Source organism: Triticum dicoccoides, chromosome 2A (assembly GCF_002162155.2).
Source record: "Triticum dicoccoides isolate Atlit2015 ecotype Zavitan chromosome 2A, WEW_v2.0, whole genome shotgun sequence".
Taxonomy (NCBI): Eukaryota; Viridiplantae; Streptophyta; class Magnoliopsida; order Poales; family Poaceae; genus Triticum; species Triticum dicoccoides.
The window spans coordinates 538439648-538461217 of record NC_041382.1 but is presented as its reverse complement, the minus strand read 5'-3'; the positions used below and the strand labels follow the sequence as shown (position 1 = coordinate 538461217).

Genomic DNA, 21570 nt, shown 5'->3' with positions numbered 1-21570 from the left:
TTTAAGGGGTGCTTGTCTTTTACGCCTTTTTTTAGCAACGCTTTTTTTTAGAAGAGCCTGTCTTTTACGCCTATGAGATAGATAATCGAAGCCATCTGGGCCAAGGTGGCGGATGAGCCTGGTCGCCGCTTGGGCTTGCGCACGACAGCTTAGTAACATAACCTAGCCCGTTGGCCGTCGCGCTTATTATACTCCTAAAAAAGCTAAATGGTACTCACCCCTCTCAAAAAAAGCCCAATGGTCCTCCGCTGGATCTGGATGACTGCAGCAGTGACGTCGAAGAAGTGTGTAGTAGTTTTTTTTTCTCTTAACTCGAAAAAGTGTGTGGCCAGCTCTTCCTCCTGTGATCTTGCAAGCAAAACGTGCGTCAACAATCGTGGCAGGTTCACTGAACCAAGTTTTTTGAAAAGGACATGTCACCGCGCCCAGAGTAGTACTACTAGTAGGAAAAGTCTTCTTTCCCTAGTCCACAGTAGAGAGCAGTACGCCCGGCCGCCACAGCTTTCATCAACATAAAGGCCCACCCCCACGAACGGGCGGAGGAAGGGCGGAAGGGGGCAAGGAGCAGACCAAGGAAGATGAGCAAGACTGCCCTCCTCACCCCCTACAAGATGGGAAGGTTTGATCTTTCCCACAGGTCCGTCTTTTCTTCTTCCGATCCCACTCGATCTCTCTTTTCTTGGTACGGAAAACCCCAACCGGCCGCCGATGTTTGTTAGTAATCGCCCAAGAATCGATTCTTTTAGGTCTTCTATTTAGGCGATTCCTGCAACAGGGAAACCAATTCGGGTGCTAAAGCTCCCAACCGCACTAGTTTTTTCAGTAAGGAGGGTTTTTCTAATCCCGGACATGACTCGCGAAGGATCTTTATTGTCATGTGGATGTTATGCACTCCTGCTTTTTATCAGAGGCTCTTCTTGTCTGGATACTGCTGTCCTGCTGTTGTTCATATCTTGTTTTATTTTACCATCAAGAACCGAATTTAGCCCAGTGTTTTAACCCCCCATGATAATTGAGGAAGGAAGCATCTATGCTGAAATCTTTTATTTAGCATGCATTTTGTATTTATTTACAAGGGAAGTGTCGATCCGAAATTTTGATGTTTCTGAATGAACATGTGGGATGATATTTGTCAAGTCAAATCATCTGTCATTACTGGACAATTATTCCATCAATAGACCCTAACTTTTATGAGTTATTTAATACCAATGAGTACGCACCATCTAGAAAGTGTGGTCAACAATCAATTTTCGTCTGATGAATTGCTGTCGAATATGGGAAGGAGTGTGTCCCTGAAATTTCTTCGACTGTGCATATGGACTTGTCCCTGAAAAAGGAGTCCAACACATTCTGCCACTCAGCTTTACCTGATGATCCACTTGCCTGAGGTCTTTCCTTTTTTCTGTTTAGGGTAGTTCTTGCACCACTGACAAGGGAGCGGTCCTTCGGAAATGTTCCTCAGCCTCATGCCATACTGTATTATCAACAGAGAACAACCAAAGGAGGCCTTTTGATTGCTGAGGCCACTGGAGTTTCAGACACTGCTCAAGGGTGTGTACAACATATCGTTAGGCTGTGGCTTTTGATATCTTAGTAGTCATAGTTTCAGTTTCCTCTTTGCAGTTGTATTACTTTTAAAGGTGATATGTTTCTTGTTACACTGTATGAATGCTAGGTACAAAGACACTCCTGGCATTTGGACAAAGGAGCAAGTAGAAGCATGGAAACCGATCGTGAATGGGGTTCACACAAAAGGAGGAATATTTTTCTGTCAGATTTGGCATGTAGGAAGAGTCTCCAATCACAGTAAGTTTACTAACTCTAATATAAGGTTGTCTGAATTGTCATCAAACCAAATGTAAGCACAATTATATCGCAAGCAATAATATCTCAAATGGATTTTAGATTTTTGGTTCAATTTTTTTATGAACATTCTGTACGATTATTCACCATTTTATGACACCATGAGTTGCCTCATGTTTTTTTGTTAATAAAAATACATTAGCAACCCCATAGTCATCCTTGTAGCCCTGCTTGTATTTCACTTACACATGTTCGTTATCTCTATGCAGCTTTTCAGCCTAACGGGCAGGCTCCAATTTCGAGCACTGATAAGCCACTCAAACCTGTAGTTAGAGCCAATGGCATAGATGTGCCTACAATTTCAACTCCTAGGCGGCTACAGACTAATGAGATTCCTTTGGTAATCAACGATTTTAGGGCTGCTGCTAGAAATGCAATTGAAGCCGGTAAGTACCTTTTGGTTGGTAATGAACCCCCTTTAGTAATCTTTATCTCTCACATTTGTGCTCCAAATGTTATGCTGAAATTATATATCATACAAAGTTCAGACTTCTCATTCAACCAAATTAGTATCAGGAGAAAATTAGCATACACTTGTTCTCGTTAATGTTCTGCCTAGTGCCTAACAGATACCTACTGAATTCTTCGACATCGCCCTGACTGTTGAAGAAGAGGGATCACTAACCTCAATGCCTTGTATGGTGTGTAGGATTTGATGGTGTTGAAATCCATGGAGCTCATGGTTATTTGATTGATCAGTTCTTAAAGGACCAAGTCAATGATCGCACTGACAAATATGGTGGGAGCTTAGAGAATCGCTGCCGCTTTGCATTGGAAGTAGTTCAAGCTGTAGTTGATGAAGTTGGAGCTGATAAGGTTGGGATAAGGCTCTCTCCGTTTGCAAACTATTCAGAGGCATCCGACTCAAACCCAGAAGCTCTAGGCCTATACATGGCACATGCACTAAACAAATTTGGAATTCTCTATTGTCACATGGTGGAACCACGGATGGTGAATATTGGTGAGAAGTTTGAAACTCCCCATAGTCTTCGCCCCATAAGGGATGCTTTTAAAGGAACATTTATTGTAGCTGGGGGATACGACAGGGATGATGGAAATAAAGCAATCGCCGATGACTATGCTGATTTAGTAGCATATGGGCGCTTGTTTTTATCCAATCCTGACTTGCCTCGGAGGTTTGAAATAGGTGCTCCTCTCAACAAGTACATAAGAGATACTTTCTACCTCTCTGATCCAGTTATTGGATACACTGATTACCCATTTCTGCCGTCCGATGTCTAGATGGGCCTTTCAGGAATGAATCCCCACCCCATCAGATCATCTACCTCATGTATCAGTACTATGTTAAAGGAATAAGGTCATTGATTTCAATGCTCATGTGTATCGGCACGGTATGGATAAAATATGTAATCATCATTGCAATTTAAGAAGTGCAAGCTGGAAAGCAAATTAAGAAGTCTGATTTCTTGCCAATCCCACACACTCAATACTTAAATTGGTGCAACAGAAATTCCTGATTATGCAGGAAACTGGAAAAAAATGCTATTAGGTTACCTTGTGAATCCAGCATAATCATTAGAACTTTGGTTTTGGCATGTTCCCATTATAAACCCGCCATCTCTTGTAAATACTTTGGTTTCTCTTCTCTCTTAATGAAAAGGCAGCATCCTGCCAGTTGCTTGCAAAAAAAAAAAAATCAGCAGAACTATGATTTTTTGCACCTAGCCCAATACATTCAATAGCTAAATTGGTGCAACAGAAAACTTCAGTTGTTGTTTAATTTAGAACTTAGCAAGATTTTCATGATTTAAACCCTTTAAGTGGTTAGATCTAAATTTCACTGTTCAGTTAAATGTAGATCTTCAGTTTCTGTTCTAATCTGACAAAGTTGAACCTTGGTCTCCTTCAAACTTTTTGAGTGAAAAAAGAGAAGAGGATCTACTACACTCTCAAGCTTATCATAAAAGTACTTGTGCAATAATGTTTTGGAATGATTATCCCTGATATTACCTGACATTGTCTCAAGTAAATATCAGGCTCACAGATTAGGGAATCTTATTCTGAGCTTTAATTGTTGATATCGCCACCTACAGAATAGTGAAAAGCAGCATTATTAGTACGTATATAAAAATGAAAGCTATGTGATGGCCAATACTTGCGGTTCCTTTGGCATCACAGACATGTTAGAAATCTTCCTTTGGAACTTTATCGCCTGTGTTGATTTTTTAATGTAGTTTTAATAGAATTATAGCTGTCACATTCATTTTGTGGATGATGTATCATGTTCAAGGAAGAGCTTTCAATACCCTTCTGTATCAAAAGTGAGGTTCAGATGCACTACAGCACACAATCTTATTGGTTGTTTGTTTATTCGTGAACAAATCTTAGTTATTCTCTTCAGAGGCCTGTTATTTAGTGCAAATTTATGGTTTTGTTAGTGAAGACTAATATTAGGTGCCTCACGGCTGGAATAGTTTTCAAAGAGATTGCTAGATAAGCACGAATTTCGGCTATGCCTTTTACGGTTTTCTTTCATGTAAAGAAATTTCTTAAGATCAGGCAACCAAGACTTCTCTTCTCTCTCACAAAGTAAAGAATGCAAGTAATGTTATTATTTGAAAGATTAAAAAAATATCTAGCTTGAAGATTCTGCTAGTTTTTGCTAAATCAAATTGTTTTCTCAACTGATATAGGGAGGCAACTGCAATATTTGAAAATCCTATCAAACTAGTGATAGGAGTTCCAGAATGAACTTTCTGTGACAGAGAGCTGAAAACTTAGCAACTGTTCACTTTTTTTAAATCTAAATATGTAGCAATCATGGTACAAGTGAGCAGGCATGCCTAAAAAATACATTTGCATTGAGAAGTAATAGAATATGAACTTGTGAAGCTCGATATTGTGCAAAGTTACAGTATTCCGGCAAGATACAACAAAGGAACATCACTAGACTTATGTTGAAATTTAACTATTGTTCCATCATGTGATGAGCCTGGTGGCACCTTTCTTTTTCAAACACTTCAATTGAAAGGAAGCGGCTAGTTGACACTCTTTCCTACCTGATATCTATCAACATAGCCACATCGGTTTGTGCCTCTTCAGTGGATGGTATAACCTAAAGAACATTTGCTAGACTCGAAAAAAGCGACAAACAAAAAATCATCAGCTTTGCATTTGTTCCTTTGTCGGGGAGTAATTATTCTCTATGCTTCTTTTAATTTTTATATGTTGTTACATTTTAATTATATCTGGTCTATATCTATGGCATTACCTAATGAATTAGTTTGGATAATGGCAGAGTCACCCTTCTACCTTGTATATTATCTGCTTATTGATTTGAGTATTCTATGAAATTCCATGTCGTAAAAAAAATCATAACGTGTAGGATTCATGTACTTGGTTCACCGCTGTTTCTTCATCCCTCATATGTAAGTGATGCATGAAACCTATCTATTTCTGAAAATGCTGTGTCTCGTACTGTTACAACTTGTCTTAACAGTACTCAAAGGGGCACCTTCCTTGCTAAGCAAAACATGTTTTCATAAGATGTACCTATTTTGGCCAGGGAATCCTGATACTTAACATTCACAATATCAAATAAAAACAAAAAGTAATAGATCCAATCAACACAGAAGTTGATGATAAAGGAAGATACTTCATTTTGGAGAACCGATTCGGGTTCAGTTGGCTAATGGCGTCACACCGAGCCCACCCACATTCGACTCTCACCTCCGTGGATGCTCATATTTTGAAATGCTCAAAAATGCAGTTTTAGGTTCTTAACTAAAGTTCTTGATTTCATTGGACTTCCCGAGATTTGATGAATGATAGAGATAGAAATATACTGCACTGCTGTGCCTCTGTAATGTGACTGACCACCTTGACTTTGACAATACTTGAGGACAACTGGTCTGGAATCTGGATCTAAAGCCATTTTAAAGTGTTCATGAAAGGGGTGGTCCTGGTGAACTGCTGTTGGATTCGCCGGACTATCGCCTGAGATTTCCTGCGCTACAGTAAACTCACAAGAGAAATGGAAGGCTATGGACTGGCAATTTTCTGGAAGGCTATCGAACCCTCTCCATTCCTTCTCAGAGTTAGATAAGTACACGATACATTTTACATTTTGGTCCTTGCCAAACTTCTACCTTTGCTTACAAGTACTACCAACACTCCCCCTCAAGATGGGGCAAATATATTTATGAGCCCCATCTTGCTACATAATTTTTCAAAAGATACAACACTAACACCCTTTGTTAATACATCTGCAAGTTGATTTTCAGATCTAACAAAGCCAACTTGGAGAAGTCCCTCGTCTAACTTTTCTTTTATGAAATGTCTATCAATTTCGATGTGTTTAGTTCTATCATGCTGGACTGGATTGTGTATTAACTTGATTGCAGCCTGGTTATCACAAAAGAGTTGCAGTGGTCCTCCATCAAACAGCCTAAGTTCAGATAATAGTATCCCCAACCACATCAATTCACATAATCCTGAAGCCATGGATCTAAACTCTGCTTCAGCAGTAGATCGTGCCACCACACTTTGTTTTTTGCTCCTCCAACTAACAAGATTACCACCAACGAAAACACAGTAGCCAGATGTAGACCTTCTATCGTCTAGGCACCCAGCCCAATCAGCATCAGTAAAACCCTCTATTTTTAAGTGTCCATGATTAGAAAATAGAATCCCTCTTCCCGGACAACTTTTAAGATATCTTAGTATTCTGTGCACAACATCTAAATGACTTGATCTCGGGTCATGCATAAATCTGCTCACCAAGCTAACTGCATAGGCAATGTCTGGCCTAGTGTGTGATAAATAAATTAGCCGTCCTACTAACCTTTGATATTGATGTTTGTCCACAGGATCACCAGAATCTGCTAGAATACGATGGTTCTGCTCAATTGGAGTTGTCGCTGGTCTACAATTTTGCATGCCAGTTTCCGCGAGTAAATCAAGTACATATTTTCTTTGTGATAAGTAAATACCTTGTGATCCATATACAACCTCAATTCCCAGGAAATAATGAAGAAAACCTAGATCCTTAACTTCAAATGACCTGGCCAACATCTTCTTTAGGGATGCTATGCCATCATCATCATTACCTGTGATCACAATATCATCAACATACACAATAAGGATAACAATCTTGCCACTCTGGTACTTAAAGAAAAGGGTGTGATCTGCATTGCTTTGTCGATAACCCATAGAGCATATCTCCTTTCTAAGTCGTCCAAACCATGCTCTAGGTGACTGTTTCAAACCATATAGAGACCTTTTCAGCCTACACACTTTACCCTCTGTTTCTTGTGTACCAAACCCAGGGGGAATCTCCATATAAACCTCTTCTTTCAAATCTCCATGAAGAAAAGCATTTTTAACATCCATTTGAAATAACTTCCACTTATTATTTGCAGCTATAGATATGAGGGCCCTAATGGTGTTCATTTTCGCCACTGGTGCGAAGGTCTCATCATAGTCCACTCCATAAGTTTGACTATACCCCTTTGCCACTAACCTGGCTTTATATCTTTCTACTTTTCCCTCTGAATTTTGTTTTACAGTAAATACCCATTTACAACCAACAGCCCTTTTGTTAGGAGGAAGAGTAGTGAGTACCCAAGTATTATTTTTATCAAGTGCTGTCATCTCCTCTATCATAGCAGCTTTCCACTCCGGATATTGTTTCGCCTCCTGCCAATCACGTGGTATAGGTAGAGTGGAATCGAGTGCAGCTATAAATGATTTATATTGGGAGCCCAATGATACATATGAGACATAATTAGAAACATCATATTGAGATAGATTTGGTGGTAATTTCCCTGCAGTGGAACGTGGCTGCTTTCTGCGAGCGATAGGAATATCTAACTCATCCAATAGTAAGGGAAGCGTACCATCGACTTGTGGAGATGACTCATGCACATCTGATTGTGTCACACTTGGCAAGGTTTCTTGTGTTTGTACTGCAGGAGTTTCTTGAGCTTCATGATCACACCTAGATGGGATAACTTCCTTCTCAGATCGGTGTCTCCTTTTATACACCTGAACTTCTTGTTCTTCATTTGGTTTTGGCCACTTAACAGCTTCATTTGATTCATCTCGTAGCTCCCCCTGCGTCTGTTCCTGTTCAGCTCCTGATGTACCTTCATCTTCACCGTTATACATATCTGCAGCTGGAATCACTCCAACAATCATATTCCTGGATGCTGCTTCATTATATTCTTCACCTTTATCTTCTCCTGTCTCGTTGTCCAGATCTGTAGCATCATTAACATATAAATCAGGAAAGACATCAGTTAAATCTACTGGTTCCCCATAGAAAGGTTCATGCTCCCTGAACACTACATCCATGCTCACAAACATCCGCTTTTCAGATGGGCACCAACATTTATAACCCTTCTGTTTTCCAGAGTATCCCACAAATATACATTTCACTGCTCTAGGGTCAAGCTTCCCAACTGATGGTCTATGATCCCTCACAAAGCAAACACATCCAAACACCTTTGGTGGCACCACATATGTAGTCTTACCCGTTAAACACTCGATTGGTGTCTTGTTGTTAAGCACCCGAGATGGCATTCTATTCATTAAATATGCAGCTGTCATCACAGCCTCACTCCACAAATATTTAGGTACATTCATAGCCAACATTATACACCGTGTGATTTCCAAAAGATGTCTATTCTTCCTCTCCGCCAGACCATTTTGCTGGGAGGTGCCTGGGCAACTAGTTTGATGGATAATTCCAAAGCTTGACAGGTACTCATCAAATTGGTTATTTACATATTCTGTACCATTGTCAGTTCGGAATATTTTCACCCGTGCATCATATTGATTTATGATTAGGTTGTGGAAATCCCTAAAGCATTCAAACACATCACTTTTATTTCTCAATACATAAACCCAAGTAGTCCTAGTGCAACAGTCGATGAATGTAACAAATGATTTGTATCCATAAAGTGACCACACCCCACTAGGACCCCATACATCTGAGTGGATAGTTTGAAATGGCACTGTACTTCTGTGATCAGATGAAATATATATACTACGGGTTAGCTTCCCGTACTGGCAGGCGTCACATACTAGACTTTCCTTGCAAATTTTATTATATAGGTTAGGATACAACTGACCCAGGGTGTTAAAGGACATGTGTCCCAGCCTGCGATGATGAAGAAGAAATTCTTGCAATGATGACTGAGACAGAACAATAGCAGCCACAGGTGCCATATCATCATCTAGATAGTATAGACCATCTCGCATAATTCCTGATCCAAGCTTTTTTCCTGTCCCAAGTTCCAGAAATAAACACCATGTTGGGAAGAAGATTACAGCACAATTGAGTTCTCTTGTAATGCAGCTGATGGATAGCAAATTGATTGGGAATGAGGGAACATGTAAAACAGATGATAGAGTCATATCTGGGCAACATTTAACTGTTCCTACCCCCCTAATACTCTGGCCAGAACCATCAGCAAGTCTAACATTTTGCCCTGTAAAATCAGGAGTATAACTGCAGAAATCCTTATACGAACCGGCCATATGTTTAGACGCACCAGAGTCTATTAACCACTGTGTACCAGCCTCAAAATAACTTCCTTTCACAAATTTCGAAGTATCACCACAGGGGTTAGCAGATGTAGCAAATATCTTGGTTGTTGACCTTTCATCAATGGTTCCTTCCTTGAACTGAAGCCACTTCTTCAACTCATCGGTAGTCATTTGGACAGTAAGAGTCTGAGATTTTTCACCATTTTTAGTTGTCCCCATTGCACTAACATCAGCAGGGCGTGCTACCCGACAGCGATTACAGACACCTCGGAATGCAAAATTTACATTCTGACATCTTGTATTTGGACACAGCCAATCCCCTTCTCGCTGCCATGATTTTGCAGTACCACTACCACATCCTTTACCTCTACCTGAACCATCGTCCCTTGTAGCAGTGACTCCATCAACTACGCTGCAATATCCACCTCTAGTACCAAATGAGTAAACACCACAGTTAGTGTTCCTTCTCACTTCCATTGTTGAACCGAGACTCGTCTTCAAGCTACCTTCTCCAAATTGTGTAGTCCGGCTGTCAACTGCTTCTCTTCAGACCAACCAGCCAAAACACGCACTGAGTCTGAATATAGGTTCAATTTCTTCTTGCTCCTCTCCTCTTGCAGCACAGCAAGCTTTGGAGCTCTCTGTCTCTCCCCTGCTTCTCTGTCTGCTTTCTCTGCTGCAGCAGTCACGAACAGAATGAGACCTTCTTCTCTGCTCGTGTGCGCACGCTGCGCCCAAATCCTGTACCTTCCGAGAGCAGCACTCCGACCACTCCTGGCCGCACGCTCCTCTCCTCCTGCGTGAGGCACCAGGCACTGCTCTTCCTACTCGCACCTGTGCCGCTGCTCCTAGCTGCTAGTGAGACCTCCTCCTCCCTGTTGTACGCGCAGCCCCGCACGCCCGCAGCTTGCCTCTACCACCAGCACGCGCTGCCCTCACCACGCAACCTCTCTGTTGCCAGCGCCGGTAGCCGCCGGAGCCACCGATTCAAGCAGCGCACGTCCGCCTCCTGCTGCTCGCCGATTCGCCGCCGCACACCTCCAGGGACCGGCTTCAACAGCTCCCCTTCAGTGCTTCCACTGCCTCAGCACGGCCCAGCGCCACCGGCACATCCACCGACGGCCGAATCATCCCCAAGCTCTGATGCCATGTTGGATTCGCCGGACTATCGCCTGAGATTTCCTGCGCTACAGTAAACTCACAAGAGAAATGGAAGGCTATGGACTGGCAATTTTCTGGAAGGCTATCGAACCCTCTCCATTCCTTCTCAGAGTTAGATAAGTACACGATACATTTTACATTTTGGTCCTTGCCAAACTTCTACCTTTGCTTACAAGTACTACCAACAACTGCCATCATGATTTCATATGAGCTAGCCATCATAACTTTGGTCAATTAAGATTTCGCTCCAGTTGTGCATGTATAAATATGTTATTTGTTCCTACTGCAAGTTTCTTGCTTTATTCTTCTCGTTTTGCTACTTCTGGAGTGGCAGACATGTCATGTTTGGATCTACTAAGTGCACTAAGCAACCTCTTCTCAACTGAACATAATGGTACAAGAACCAGCTAACTGTGATTAGATTATCAGCAGGTACTTCTTTTTATTGGACATTATTTTCAATTGTTCCAAGTAAACTTGCAGATAGGATGGAGTATACCAGACTCTTTTGGTTGGTGTTGGAATTCTATAAAAGACAGAGTCATGAAAACCAAGTGAACAAAACAAAATAGGTTGCATGACACTTAACAGTAACATGTAGTGTTGGCTTCACACTTCGAATTGTACGGTACGCATTTCTTTTAAAACTCTTCAGAGGATTGTAGAATATATCGTGTGTCATTCCTATTTTTATCATTCTTTAGTCAGATGGCGGCAAATTGAATATGAGCGTACAAGAAAGGAAATTGTAGAATACTAGAGTTTAAAATGTTATTCTGACCTTTCAAACTAGAACAAAGCCTTAACAGTGTAAAGTGTAAATGCCTTTACATCAGACATATTCCTCACTAAATATTCATTGTAATCATGGGCCACTTGATTATCTAGCATGGGGCAGTACAAGCAACATGGATTTTATATATTACAAGGAATTCAATACACTTTGAACAAGCTGTAACATATGCCCTTGTACAAGGTAGCTATTTAGTCTACTTTGTGAATTGCAACAGTGATGTGTTGTTTGACTCTTCCACAACCTGCAAGGACTGGCCTACCAATTATTCCTTGTCCTCAGGAGCCACAATAAAATGCTCACATCCATGACAGGTCTAAATCACCATTTGCCTCAAGTCCGAGAGGAGGATCCAGAGTCCAGTTGCAACAACCTCAGAAGCTAGTCCAAACTAGTGGGAGGTTGTGTGCACAAACCAGAAGGTAGACTGAAGAATAGTAATGGCTCGTGGTAAGGTTCAGATGAGAAGGATAGAAAACCCAGTGCACAGGCAGGTCACCTTCTGCAAGCGGCGAATGGGCCTTCTGAAGAAGGCAAAGGAGTTGTCCGTTTTATGTGATGCTGATATCGGTGTCATGGTGTTTTCTCCTCATGGAAAGGTTTATGAGCTAGCTACCAACGGGTATGCATCCCTCTCCTGTTAAGTGATTTAAAGCCAACTCCAGAAAATATATATGTTTTAATTTGTTCATATGTTTTATGTCTGAGATGTATTAGGAACATGCAAGGCTTAATTGAGAGGTACAAGGGTAGCAACACAGAAGCACATGGTGAAAGTAGCGAGCAGAACAAACCCGAGGTCAGGAGAAGAAATCACATGGTTTATCTCATAATGACAATTGACAAATAGCACTGCAAAGCTATGCATTCGAAATACATTATTTGTATTAAATACTGCATGGTCATTTAGTAAGAGACCTTTGGTTTGGCGCACTGCCCATGATTTGTTCATCAGCGCGCATGAATCTTGAGTTACATTATCTTCGACATAATTACTAATATGTAAAGTTACTTCTACATCTAGTTCTATTGAGGTGCTGGCATTCTTCTCTCATTGCAGGTAATACAGCAAGAGGTACTACTCTTAAGGCAAGAAATTGACTTGCTTCAAAAGGGCTTAAGGTAATCAGCTGTGTTATATTTATATGTAAACGGTGAAGCAATTTCATGTCTTCTGTCTGAGCAACTGGCATAACTTCGTTAACTTGTGCTTGAATGACGACATACCTACCCTTTGTGCTATGCTGATTCGGAAGAGTCCATTAAAAAGGACAATCATCTTTCGTGATGCACCAACCGTTTACTATTGGCATCAAATTTAGTTTTTTAAGAGGTGTTATAAAATATAATAAAATGAGAAGCAGTAGCACGTGGTTTAGTAATACAGGCTGATGGTCCATATTAAACTGGCAAGATTCCATTAGAAAGATTTCAAATACTATGGAGGTGCAAGATAGAAGTATAGTATTGGGCACAAGACTGATTGACAGAAGTAAGCACATCCATGCAGGTACATGTATGGAGAGAATGATATAAACCACATGAATCTCAATGAGCTGCAAGCCCTGGAGAGTAACCTTGAAATTTGGGTACACAATATCCGCTATACAAAAGTAAGCTACATCTCCTTCTCTGCACAAACTAAAATCTTTTCAGAAATGATTATTTTTAATATACTGCCCCTTTCTGCTGAGCAGATGCAGATCATATCTAGGGAGATTGAGATGCTCAAGACCAAGGTTGGCTCCGCACGAAATTTTATTCCTTGAATGAGATTTTTTAAACTTGCTTGTAGAAAGATGAGCACAGCAATTCCCTTCACCGGTGTCTTTTTGTGCCTCTGTTTTGCAGGAAGGTATACTGAAGGCTGCAAACGACATACTTCAAGAAAGGGTACTATACTCTAACCCAGATTCATTTAAAAGAAACTGCACTATTTGAGATGTTACCTTTTGATTTTAGGATAGCGTTCAGATCAGTTTAAGCGTTTAGAATCAACCAGAGCACGGTAAAAAAAAGCGGGGAAATCGACTATATGAATAGTATTACCTCCGTCCCAAAAAGCTTGTCTTAGATTTGTCTAGATACGGATGTATCTAGATATATCCGTATCTAGACAAATCTAAGACAAGCTTTTTGGGATGGAGGGGGTCTTTTATATTTTATAACTATGGACCTAAATATTTGTTGGCAAAAGGTAGTTTTGCATATGCTTCAGGGATGCAAGTGGTTCAGCACTTTGCATCCCTCTACGCTGGTATTCTAATTAGTGCAGCCCTGCTGCAGCAAGAGGGACCTAACATAACAACATTTTTAAACAGACCAACATTATTTTTAATGTCTTGATCTTGTTTCTGCAGATAATTGAGCAGAGCGGGATTCTGGACACCGGCAGCAACATGATGATGCCACAATTTCCCTTCCAGCGAACCATGGAGGGTGGATACTACTTCTAGCCTAAACAACCAACCTATCAAGCTATCTCGCCAGTTCGGGTTTGAGTTCAACAAGGCTACCCTTTATGGAACTCACATAACCTTATGTGTGCCACTTCATGTTGTAAAAAGGAGAAAGAAGATCAGCATCTGTCGATGTACATGCTTTTTCATATGTAGATTCGTCCTCTTTCAGATTGGACTGTTCGCAGATTGCATGATGTTACTGCAGTTTCCCCTCCAGCTAACCATGGAGAGGAGTACTCGTGTAGCCTGAATGACCGACCTATCCAAGTTATCTCCTAGTTCTGATTTGAGTTCGACAAGGCGACCTTGCAAGGACGTCTCATAGCCTTGTGTGATGTGTCTGCCACTTCATGATGTAAAAAAGTACAAACAAAACCTGCATCTGTATATGTATCTGTATCTGTACAAGCTTTTGCATATGTAAATTCACTGTCTTTCAGATTGTTCAGTTAGCAGATTGCAATATGGCTGATATGTTATAACTCTGGTTGCTGTGCTGATTAGAGAACCATCGAAATTACAGAATTTCCTGACATGATTTCGACATATGTTGCTCCACTGAAAGATCGATACGAACATGTGAATTCACTTACTGATACAGTTTGCAGCTAGCTAAAAAAGTGTTCCAAAAGGCAAGGAAGAAAGAGGTTCACATTTGGCAGATGCCATTTTCATCCTGATTCCTGGAAGGTAGCTGCGCCGCTGGGATGCTTTACCCTCCCTCGAGTCCGATCTCGAGTCATGTTGAACAGCAGCTGCTCTTCTGCTTGTGCTGCTGCTGCTGAATTGGCTGGCCTTTCATCTGGACCAGATTGGATGCCTTCCTCTCAAGGCCTCCAGCTTTGCTGTGGATCAGACACACAAGTTTAATCAGCATAAGCATTCCAAAAACAAAAACAAAAACTGAACATAATAATGCGAAAGCTCATTTGCTCTTCTACCTCTTCTTGATTGCTGCAGACATTGCCAAAAAGGCCTCTTCCACATTGATGGACTCTTTAGCACTTGTTTCTAGGAAAGGAATACCCATCTCATCAGCATAGGCCTGCACTGATTTGCATTGCCCATTTAGCTTAAGAAAATATGCAACAAAACAAGTTCAGCATCGACAGACGAGGAATTGATTCATTTTCCACAGGAACACGACGAATTCCCGTGCCACAAGTATACAGACAGAGCCTAGTTTATGATGAATCAGTATCTCGAATGCAAAAGGGTAGTTGGAACTGTGACCTGTGCCACCGCAGTATCGACGACCCTGCTCTCAGCCAGATCACACTTGTTACCGACAAGTAGCTTGCGCACGCTGTCGTTGGCGTACTTGTCGATCTCGCTCAGCCATTGCTTGACATTGTTGAAGCTCTCCATGTCCGTGATGTCATAGACAATCTGGATACAACGAAACCAAAAGTTTGCTGAACTGTGGTGGGTAAAAGTTGCAGTTTTTGTTGTTGTTTACGGTTGGGGAGATGAGACTTACGATGATCCCGTGAGCTCCTCGGTAGTAGCTGCTTGTGATGGTTCTGAACCGCTCCTGTCCTGCTGTGTCCCACTGTTGTAAATGCAAGAGATACTGATATGAGATGAGATTGTGAGCATTACGGTTTCTGCTTTGCGCAATTGTTTCCGCCGGCAGTAGAATGCAGTTTGTATGTTTGTGATGCAGGAGTTTGATGGGGAATCAGTTCATTTCCAAAACACAAAAAGTTGATGGTTGCAAGTGACAACATATCCCTTACGTGATAAGTAGCAAACTTTGAAGGAGATGCAAACTTGTGAAGAAGAATAGGGATTAATCACTTACAATCTGCAATTTGATGGTCTTCCCATCCATCTCGAGAGTGCGGATTTTCTGCACACGTGCGTCAATCAATGGATCAGAGAAGAACCAAACATAGGATGAGAAATAACCAGCGAGAGAATCATGCTCCAAGAACACAGCTGCACTGCGAGGAGAAGCCACTCACAAAGTCAACGCCGATGGTGCTAATGTAGCTGTCCACATACGAATCGTCCTGGATGAAGAAGAAAAATCAGGACCATGTTTTTATGTGTGATGTTGAGAAGGAAGATGGCGCCATTGGTCAGTCCATCCACCCGCATTGCAAGGAGTAGTAGTAGTAGTAAGAAACTCACGGAGAAACGGAGGAGGAAGCAGGACTTGCCGACCGAGGAGTCGCCGATCAAGAGGAGCTTGAACAGGTAGTCGCTGCACCCAGGACAAGAGCGGCATTTCTCAGTTCACCAGAGCAGAACAGCCACGCAATTAACGGGAGATGTACATACACGGAAACAGAACGGGAGGAACTCACAACTCGTTGCCCATGATGCTTCCTCCCTCCTCCTCCCGAAAGGAAGATGACCAAGAACGGAGCAGGAAGTCGGAGACGGAGAGATTTGGCCTGTGGGCTAGAGGTGGAGAAGAGGCTTCTCAAGGGTAGAAAAAGGTTATGACTCTGAGTGCACTAGGGCAAACTGATCTCCCGGCGCACTTGTTATTTGTTTTTCCATCATCGATCCCCACGCACGCACGCAGGCAGGATCATGACGTGGAACTGCTCCCTCCCTGCACATGACCCTGATTCAGTTGACTCCCCCATTTCTTTAAGATTCATGATGACAAAGCATCCATCACGGGCGCGTCGCGTGCCTTTGTTGGTACTCAGACCTAGTACAATCAATATTGATTCTTTTTTTTTTCCTTTTCTTGTAGCGTCATGTAAAGAAGACAACCGAAAGATGCGGACAATGGCAATGGCATGATACATCGCCGTTGAACCGCTGCAGTGCAGTGCCATCTCTCTCATGTGCCGCGAGTCTTGTTCGGTTGCGCAACCAAAGGCTGCTCCGCTTTAGCTCACTGTGCGCGTGCGCAACCGCCGTGCATACCTTTTTTTTCTTTCTGTTTTTCTGATATCGTGAGAGCCATGCCAGTGCCACGCACCGAGATCTTCCCATACCATTACCATATACTGTATGTTGAGAATTCTAAAACCCACTGATACTTCAGAGCCAAGCTCCGTATCACGGCAAATATACACGCTTGCTCTCTTTCTACCGGAAAAAAAAACAGCCTATCTGACAGGTGTCTGCATATTTGCCGAGATTTGAGGGACAAGCTAGCCGCCCAAAGAGTACTGCTGAAACAAGTAGGACAGTATCGTCTTGTGATCGCCCGACCGGAACCCGGTGTTTGGATCCATCAGATACGGGACCTGAAACACAAACGGTATCAAGCGCGTTATCACATAGTAGCATTACTTTTGCAAATCAGCCTCTTTCGATGCTGGCAAATTCTTTTATACCATTGCACTTCAGCATCGCTCTCAATTTACCTGCTTAGAACCTGCTAAGCTCAGCAGCGAACTCATCTTCGACGACCCCTCTCCCACATTCTGGAGAACGTAAGGGAGCTCCAATTCACACAGAGCCTCACGGACAATCCTTGCGTACTGAATCACCCACGTATATCAGAAGAAAATATAGCTGACTCCTTGCAAAAAGTACATCGAGGAGAGAAGGGTTCCTACAGTGTTGTTCTCAAATGAGAAGAGTTCCAGCTTCTCTGCAGGTATCACGCCGGCTTTGCTCCACATTGTCATCCCTCTTCCAGCTCGAAGAAGAGTAGGCACCCATCCTGTGAAAATTGTACTGCAAAAAGCTTGATGATATCATAGGATGACTGGAATCGACAAGTGAAGGAAAAGATATTCAAACAAGCAAAGTTGGATACCTCTCAAGGAGGCCAAAAGAAGGGCTCTTTCCTTGTCCATACTGTTTGAACAGGTACTTCACAATGTCTCCTGCACATTCAGGGCACATATCAGTATCTAACTATACAAACGCGAAGGAAATCAAGTTAAACATAGTAATGGAAACTATTGTTTTGTATGCCAACAAATAAAGAGACCTTGCATGGTACTACCCACTGTCACCACCACCCAAAGGAAGGACTAGCGAGCAATTGGATCTTACCACTTTCATACATTGTGACACCAGTACTTGCATCAACAAGAAGTGGAAACCTGTATAAGTAGGAACAAAAATTCACTTCCATGGCCGTAACGGGAACATGAGAAGAAATGGTCCATATTAATGTAAAAAATGTTAACCATGAATGCAGATTTTATGAAGTTTCCAATCTCCATTTCTGTTCAACTGAAGCTATAAGTAAATGCAGAATTGATGAAGACATACTGCTCCTTCCCTCCAATTTTCCTGACCACATCTCTATGCCTCAGTGATCCTTTTGGGCAAGGATAAACCTGCACTTTTTTAGTATTTGGGGTAAAGTTATCAAGTAGCAAAAATACCAAATTACAATATCATGTTAATAGTCCAAAGGAAAAGCAATTTAATCCTTGACATATATTGCCACGCAACTATAATTCAATTCCCATCAAGGAGAACTGTGATTTTCCTAAACATTGATTTATAATCACACAATACGGTTGTAGGAACGAATGAAGAGGCACTATAAAGAGATGGTTGAACACCTCCGCAGAAAGATCAAGCTCAGTCATGGCCTCCCTGACTCTCCTACAGAAGGGACATGCTTCTATCGGAAAGGTAACAAAAGATGCGATCAGTACATTCTGAAATTACTAGTTTGACATGCCACGAGGCAGAACCAACAGAAAGAAAGAACAATTACCAAACTCATACAGTTGAAGAGTCGGAGCACTCGTTGGTGTACCAACTCTTTCTGTACTACTAGCTGCAACACTTGATCCCCATGGCAGTCTAGCTAAACTTGAAAGGGAAGATGTGGCCACCTGGCAAACAATAAAGAGTCAATTACACCGGTGGTGCTAGAACTTGACGTAAACGGTCACTTTAGTGCTAGAACTTGTGGTGTACATCAAAATGGTGCAAAAACTTGGCTTGGGCATGCAAATACGGTGCTAATCGCGTTTGTATACGGCAGCGACGATGACGAGGCTTGCCATGTGGCGCGGGGCCTGCTGTCAGTGACAGCACAATGCTTTTTTGCGAAATCACCTCAATTTTTTTAATTTTTTCCACAGAAAAGCCCCGGACAAAAAATCACCTCGCCTTTTTTATTTCTTCCATAGAAAAGCCCCCAACAAAAATGGCAAGGTCAGCAATCGACCTGACAACCTCTAGTAGCCTGCGTGTGCAGCCCATCCAAGTCGTCATTTGTGTACACTAAAGAAAGAATCTTTATATATCAACATAAATTAAGAATTTTATTTTTTCGAAAAAAAGTATGCAGACGCTGAAATTCAAACATACAACCTTAGGTCAATAGGCGAGCAAGGCTGCCACCCCAACAATTGTAATTTCATGTTTACAAAGAATTGTCACGCATTATGTCTATAGCAGAACGCGCTCACGGGCTAAAACAGATTTCAGTTAGTGCAGCCCATTTTCAACATGTTAGGTTTTTCGAAACTTCATAAAATATTTTAATTACAATTTTAAGTAATATGCATATAAATAAAGTAAATATTATTATTAAAAATTTCATATAACTTCATAAATTGTTTGCCTATTTAATTCCTAAAAATCCAAAAATATATTAAGAACTATAAAAAAATTTAACAACCAATTTTAAAAAGTGTTTTCATATAAATTAAGAATTCTAAATCCATTTCTGTATATGTTTACATTTAAATAAATTCTCGTATAAGTTCAAACTTTTTCATGTTTTCAATAAAATATTCATCCCTTGGAATGAGTATAGCATATAAAAGTTTCCATGCCATAAAAATATTATTGTCTTTAAAAAATATTCATGTGTTTTTAATAAAGTTTTTGTGTTTTCTAAAAAATAATTATACACTTTAAAATAAATATATGCATGGAAAAAATGTGAGCGTAGTGTGCCATCAGACTGCAATTCCTCCAATAAATACACATTTGCAATTACATGTATATTATGTATAGTTGTAATTTAAATCTGTTTACAAACTTCACAAAATGAGAAAAAACCAAACATGTTCAAAATGGGCCGCACTAAGTTCTGTCCGTTTTAGCCGACGAGCACATTCTATTGTAGACATAAAGAGTGACTACCCCTAAAAAAATATAAAGAGTGATAATCCTTTATTTAGCCTGCTTGTTTACCTCAACTGCATCTCTTTTCTGGAATTCAAACATTAATTTATGTTGTTTAACTATTGGATATAAACCGTGTGTATCCTGAACTGACATCCGGCGAGATTCGGATCAGTGGCTACATGCACTCATTTAGCCCGGTGTCACAGGTTTGAGGCCTGAGCAGATCGTTTTTTTGCTCAATTAAAATGTGTTCTGCTGATGGCTGGGACCCGTTTGTCAGGTGCTTTTGCGAAAAAAACGAGGCGGTTTTCGAAAAAAGAGCACGCACAGACCTCTTCTTCACTGTTTGGTCGATGACAGCGGGCCCGCGCCACGCTGGTATGCCTCGTCAGCGTTGCGGTCGTATATAAACGCGATTAGCATCGTATTTGCACGCCCGAGTCAAGTTTTTCCACCACTTCGATATACGCCACAAGTTCTAGCACTAAAGTGATCGTTTGCGCCAAGTTCTAACACCATAAGTGTAATTGACTCAACAATAAATTAACAGCAGATGGTCGCTGAGAGGCAGGTGGACAACTTTTGCACCAATTACAGTATTAGAATAGAAGTTTGCTCCCACAGGGTATTCATATGGTAACAATTTCACCTGTTGCTACCATTTCAGTAAACTCTAGGTTATAATCCAAGTCGTCTATTTTTCAGTGCCTTTTGTTTTGTTTTGTTTTCCTTGTGATGCTCTCATGTAATGAGTTCCTGTGCTGGTCGTTTTTCTTCCCTTCTACTAGTGTCGATGTAGGATTTTGCGAATACAGTACCATTCAGTCTGAATGTGCCAAAAAGTTATACGAAGTTTACCTCCACGATGTCATTCCGCTCTTGAGAAGGATCCCCGCCCTGCATTTCAGTTCACAAAAACCACACATTTTTAGCAAACAAATCCAAGTTCAGTGGAGAAACTGTAGCAGTTAGTTTTTTATTTATAAAGAAAACCAACTGCAGCAGGCAGCAGCTAGTTACCCCGAAGAACTTGAGAAGCGGGCACAAGAACGACAAGACGCTGGTGGTGGCGGGGGCGGAGGTGGTTTCAGTATTCTCGCCCGGTTCCGCGCTCGGAGGCTGCGCTCGGGTAAGGGTGAGCGCATGGGACTGCGGGCGCCGGTGGGGAAGGCGAGGTCGAGTTCGGGCTCGGGCAGGAGAGCGCTTCGGAGGTGGGGCTCGAGATGCAGGGCGGGGGTGGGGATGGCGGGTGGAGTGCGCGAGGGGCAGCATGCTGCGGCCTGCGGGCGCGAGCGGGGGCGTGAGGCGAGAGGCGACTCGGGAGCTTGGCGGGCGTCACCGGCGTGTGGTCGTCGTCGCGGTTCGGGGGAACGAAGCTCTGGTTGGGATTAGTCCTGGCCATGGGCAGCCCAGCCCGAACAGCCCGACCCGACCCGGCCCGAAAAAGCCCGGCCCGACGCTGCTCACGGGCCAGGCCTGGGCCTAGATTTCAAGCCTGAAGGCAAGGCCGGGCTGGGCCCAGGCCTGCCGTATTTGCGTTTTCTCGAAGAGGCCCAGCCCAAGGCCCGTCGGGCTTTTACACGGTCAGGCCGAGTTTGGGCCTGATTTTGTAGGCCCGATGTCCGGGCTGGGCCGGGCCCAGGCCTGGGTTTTTTTTGTTGGACTTGGCTAGGCCCGGCGCGAGGGATGGCCAGATATAAAGTTGGGATGGTTGTGTCGCGATTCACGGACCTGCATACGAGGTGGCCAGTGCTA

General features: G+C 42.2%; 4 protein-coding genes across 4 annotated transcripts; 2 read left to right on the top strand and 2 right to left on the bottom strand.

Annotated features, from left to right (window-relative positions):
* The first annotated feature begins 476 nt into the window (after positions 1 to 476).
* Positions 477 to 3283, top strand: LOC119355242 (putative 12-oxophytodienoate reductase 11). The gene is made up of 5 exons (XM_037622028.1): positions 477 to 637; positions 1411 to 1551; positions 1676 to 1806; positions 2073 to 2249; positions 2513 to 3283. Exons 1-5 carry the CDS (start codon positions 579 to 581, stop codon positions 3103 to 3105), a joined length of 1101 nt encoding a protein of 366 aa, XP_037477925.1. The 5' UTR covers positions 477 to 578; the 3' UTR covers positions 3106 to 3283.
* A 6453-nt stretch (positions 3284 to 9736) lies between these two features.
* On the top strand, positions 9737 to 14239 carry LOC119355245 (MADS-box transcription factor 26-like). Its single transcript, XM_037622031.1, has 8 exons — positions 9737 to 11164; positions 11644 to 11951; positions 12047 to 12128; positions 12390 to 12451; positions 12840 to 12942; positions 13027 to 13068; positions 13181 to 13222; positions 13690 to 14239. The coding sequence occupies exons 2-8, from the start codon at positions 11770 to 11772 to the stop codon at positions 13783 to 13785; spliced, it is 609 nt and encodes a 202-aa protein (XP_037477928.1). The 5' UTR covers positions 9737 to 11164; positions 11644 to 11769; the 3' UTR covers positions 13786 to 14239.
* A 52-nt stretch (positions 14240 to 14291) lies between these two features.
* LOC119355244 (GTP-binding protein YPTM1) lies at positions 14292 to 16619 on the bottom strand. The gene is made up of 8 exons (XM_037622030.1): positions 16104 to 16619; positions 15928 to 16000; positions 15759 to 15806; positions 15596 to 15643; positions 15272 to 15343; positions 15025 to 15180; positions 14733 to 14836; positions 14292 to 14636 (listed from the first exon to the last, which is right to left on the bottom strand). Exons 1-8 carry the CDS (start codon positions 16115 to 16117, stop codon positions 14531 to 14533), a joined length of 621 nt encoding a protein of 206 aa, XP_037477927.1. The 5' UTR covers positions 16118 to 16619; the 3' UTR covers positions 14292 to 14530.
* A 106-nt stretch (positions 16620 to 16725) lies between these two features.
* On the bottom strand, positions 16726 to 21150 carry LOC119355243. The gene is made up of 10 exons (XM_037622029.1): positions 20836 to 21150; positions 20674 to 20712; positions 18446 to 18566; positions 18288 to 18349; positions 17989 to 18056; positions 17767 to 17816; positions 17525 to 17594; positions 17322 to 17442; positions 17127 to 17243; positions 16726 to 17006 (listed from the first exon to the last, which is right to left on the bottom strand). Exons 1-10 carry the CDS (start codon positions 21085 to 21087, stop codon positions 16911 to 16913), a joined length of 996 nt encoding a protein of 331 aa, XP_037477926.1. The 5' UTR covers positions 21088 to 21150; the 3' UTR covers positions 16726 to 16910.
* Positions 21151 to 21570: the final 420 nt, after the last annotated feature.

Excerpts from the sequence above, each read along its gene's own strand:
- LOC119355243 (XM_037622029.1), bottom strand. The coding sequence starts at position 21,087 with ATGCTGCCCCTCGCGCACTCCACCCGCCATCCCCACCCCCGCCCTGCA. Across the intron at positions 17,817-17,988 it reads AAAATTGGAGGGAAGGAGCA|GTTTCCACTTCTTGTTGATG; the intron begins GTATGTCTTCAT and ends CTACTTATACAG. Across the intron at positions 17,007-17,126 it reads GCTTAGCAGGTTCTAAGCAG|GTCCCGTATCTGATGGATCC; the intron begins GTAAATTGAGAG and ends TTTGTGTTTCAG.
- LOC119355242 (XM_037622028.1), top strand. The coding sequence starts at position 579 with ATGAGCAAGACTGCCCTCCTCACCCCCTACAAGATGGGAAGGTTTGAT. Across the intron at positions 638-1,410 it reads AGGTTTGATCTTTCCCACAG|GGTAGTTCTTGCACCACTGA; the intron begins GTCCGTCTTTTC and ends TTTTCTGTTTAG. Across the intron at positions 1,552-1,675 it reads GTTTCAGACACTGCTCAAGG|GTACAAAGACACTCCTGGCA; the intron begins GTGTGTACAACA and ends TATGAATGCTAG.
- LOC119355244 (XM_037622030.1), bottom strand. Across the intron at positions 15,181-15,271 it reads GAGGAGCTCACGGGATCATC|ATTGTCTATGACATCACGGA; the intron begins GTAAGTCTCATC and ends CGTTGTATCCAG. Across the intron at positions 14,837-15,024 it reads TCGATACTGCGGTGGCACAG|GCCTATGCTGATGAGATGGG; the intron begins GTCACAGTTCCA and ends AAATCAGTGCAG.
- LOC119355245 (XM_037622031.1), top strand. The coding sequence starts at position 11,770 with ATGGCTCGTGGTAAGGTTCAGATGAGAAGGATAGAAAACCCAGTGCAC. Across the intron at positions 12,129-12,389 it reads GCGAGCAGAACAAACCCGAG|GTAATACAGCAAGAGGTACT; the intron begins GTCAGGAGAAGA and ends CTCTCATTGCAG. Across the intron at positions 13,223-13,689 it reads ACGACATACTTCAAGAAAGG|ATAATTGAGCAGAGCGGGAT; the intron begins GTACTATACTCT and ends TTGTTTCTGCAG.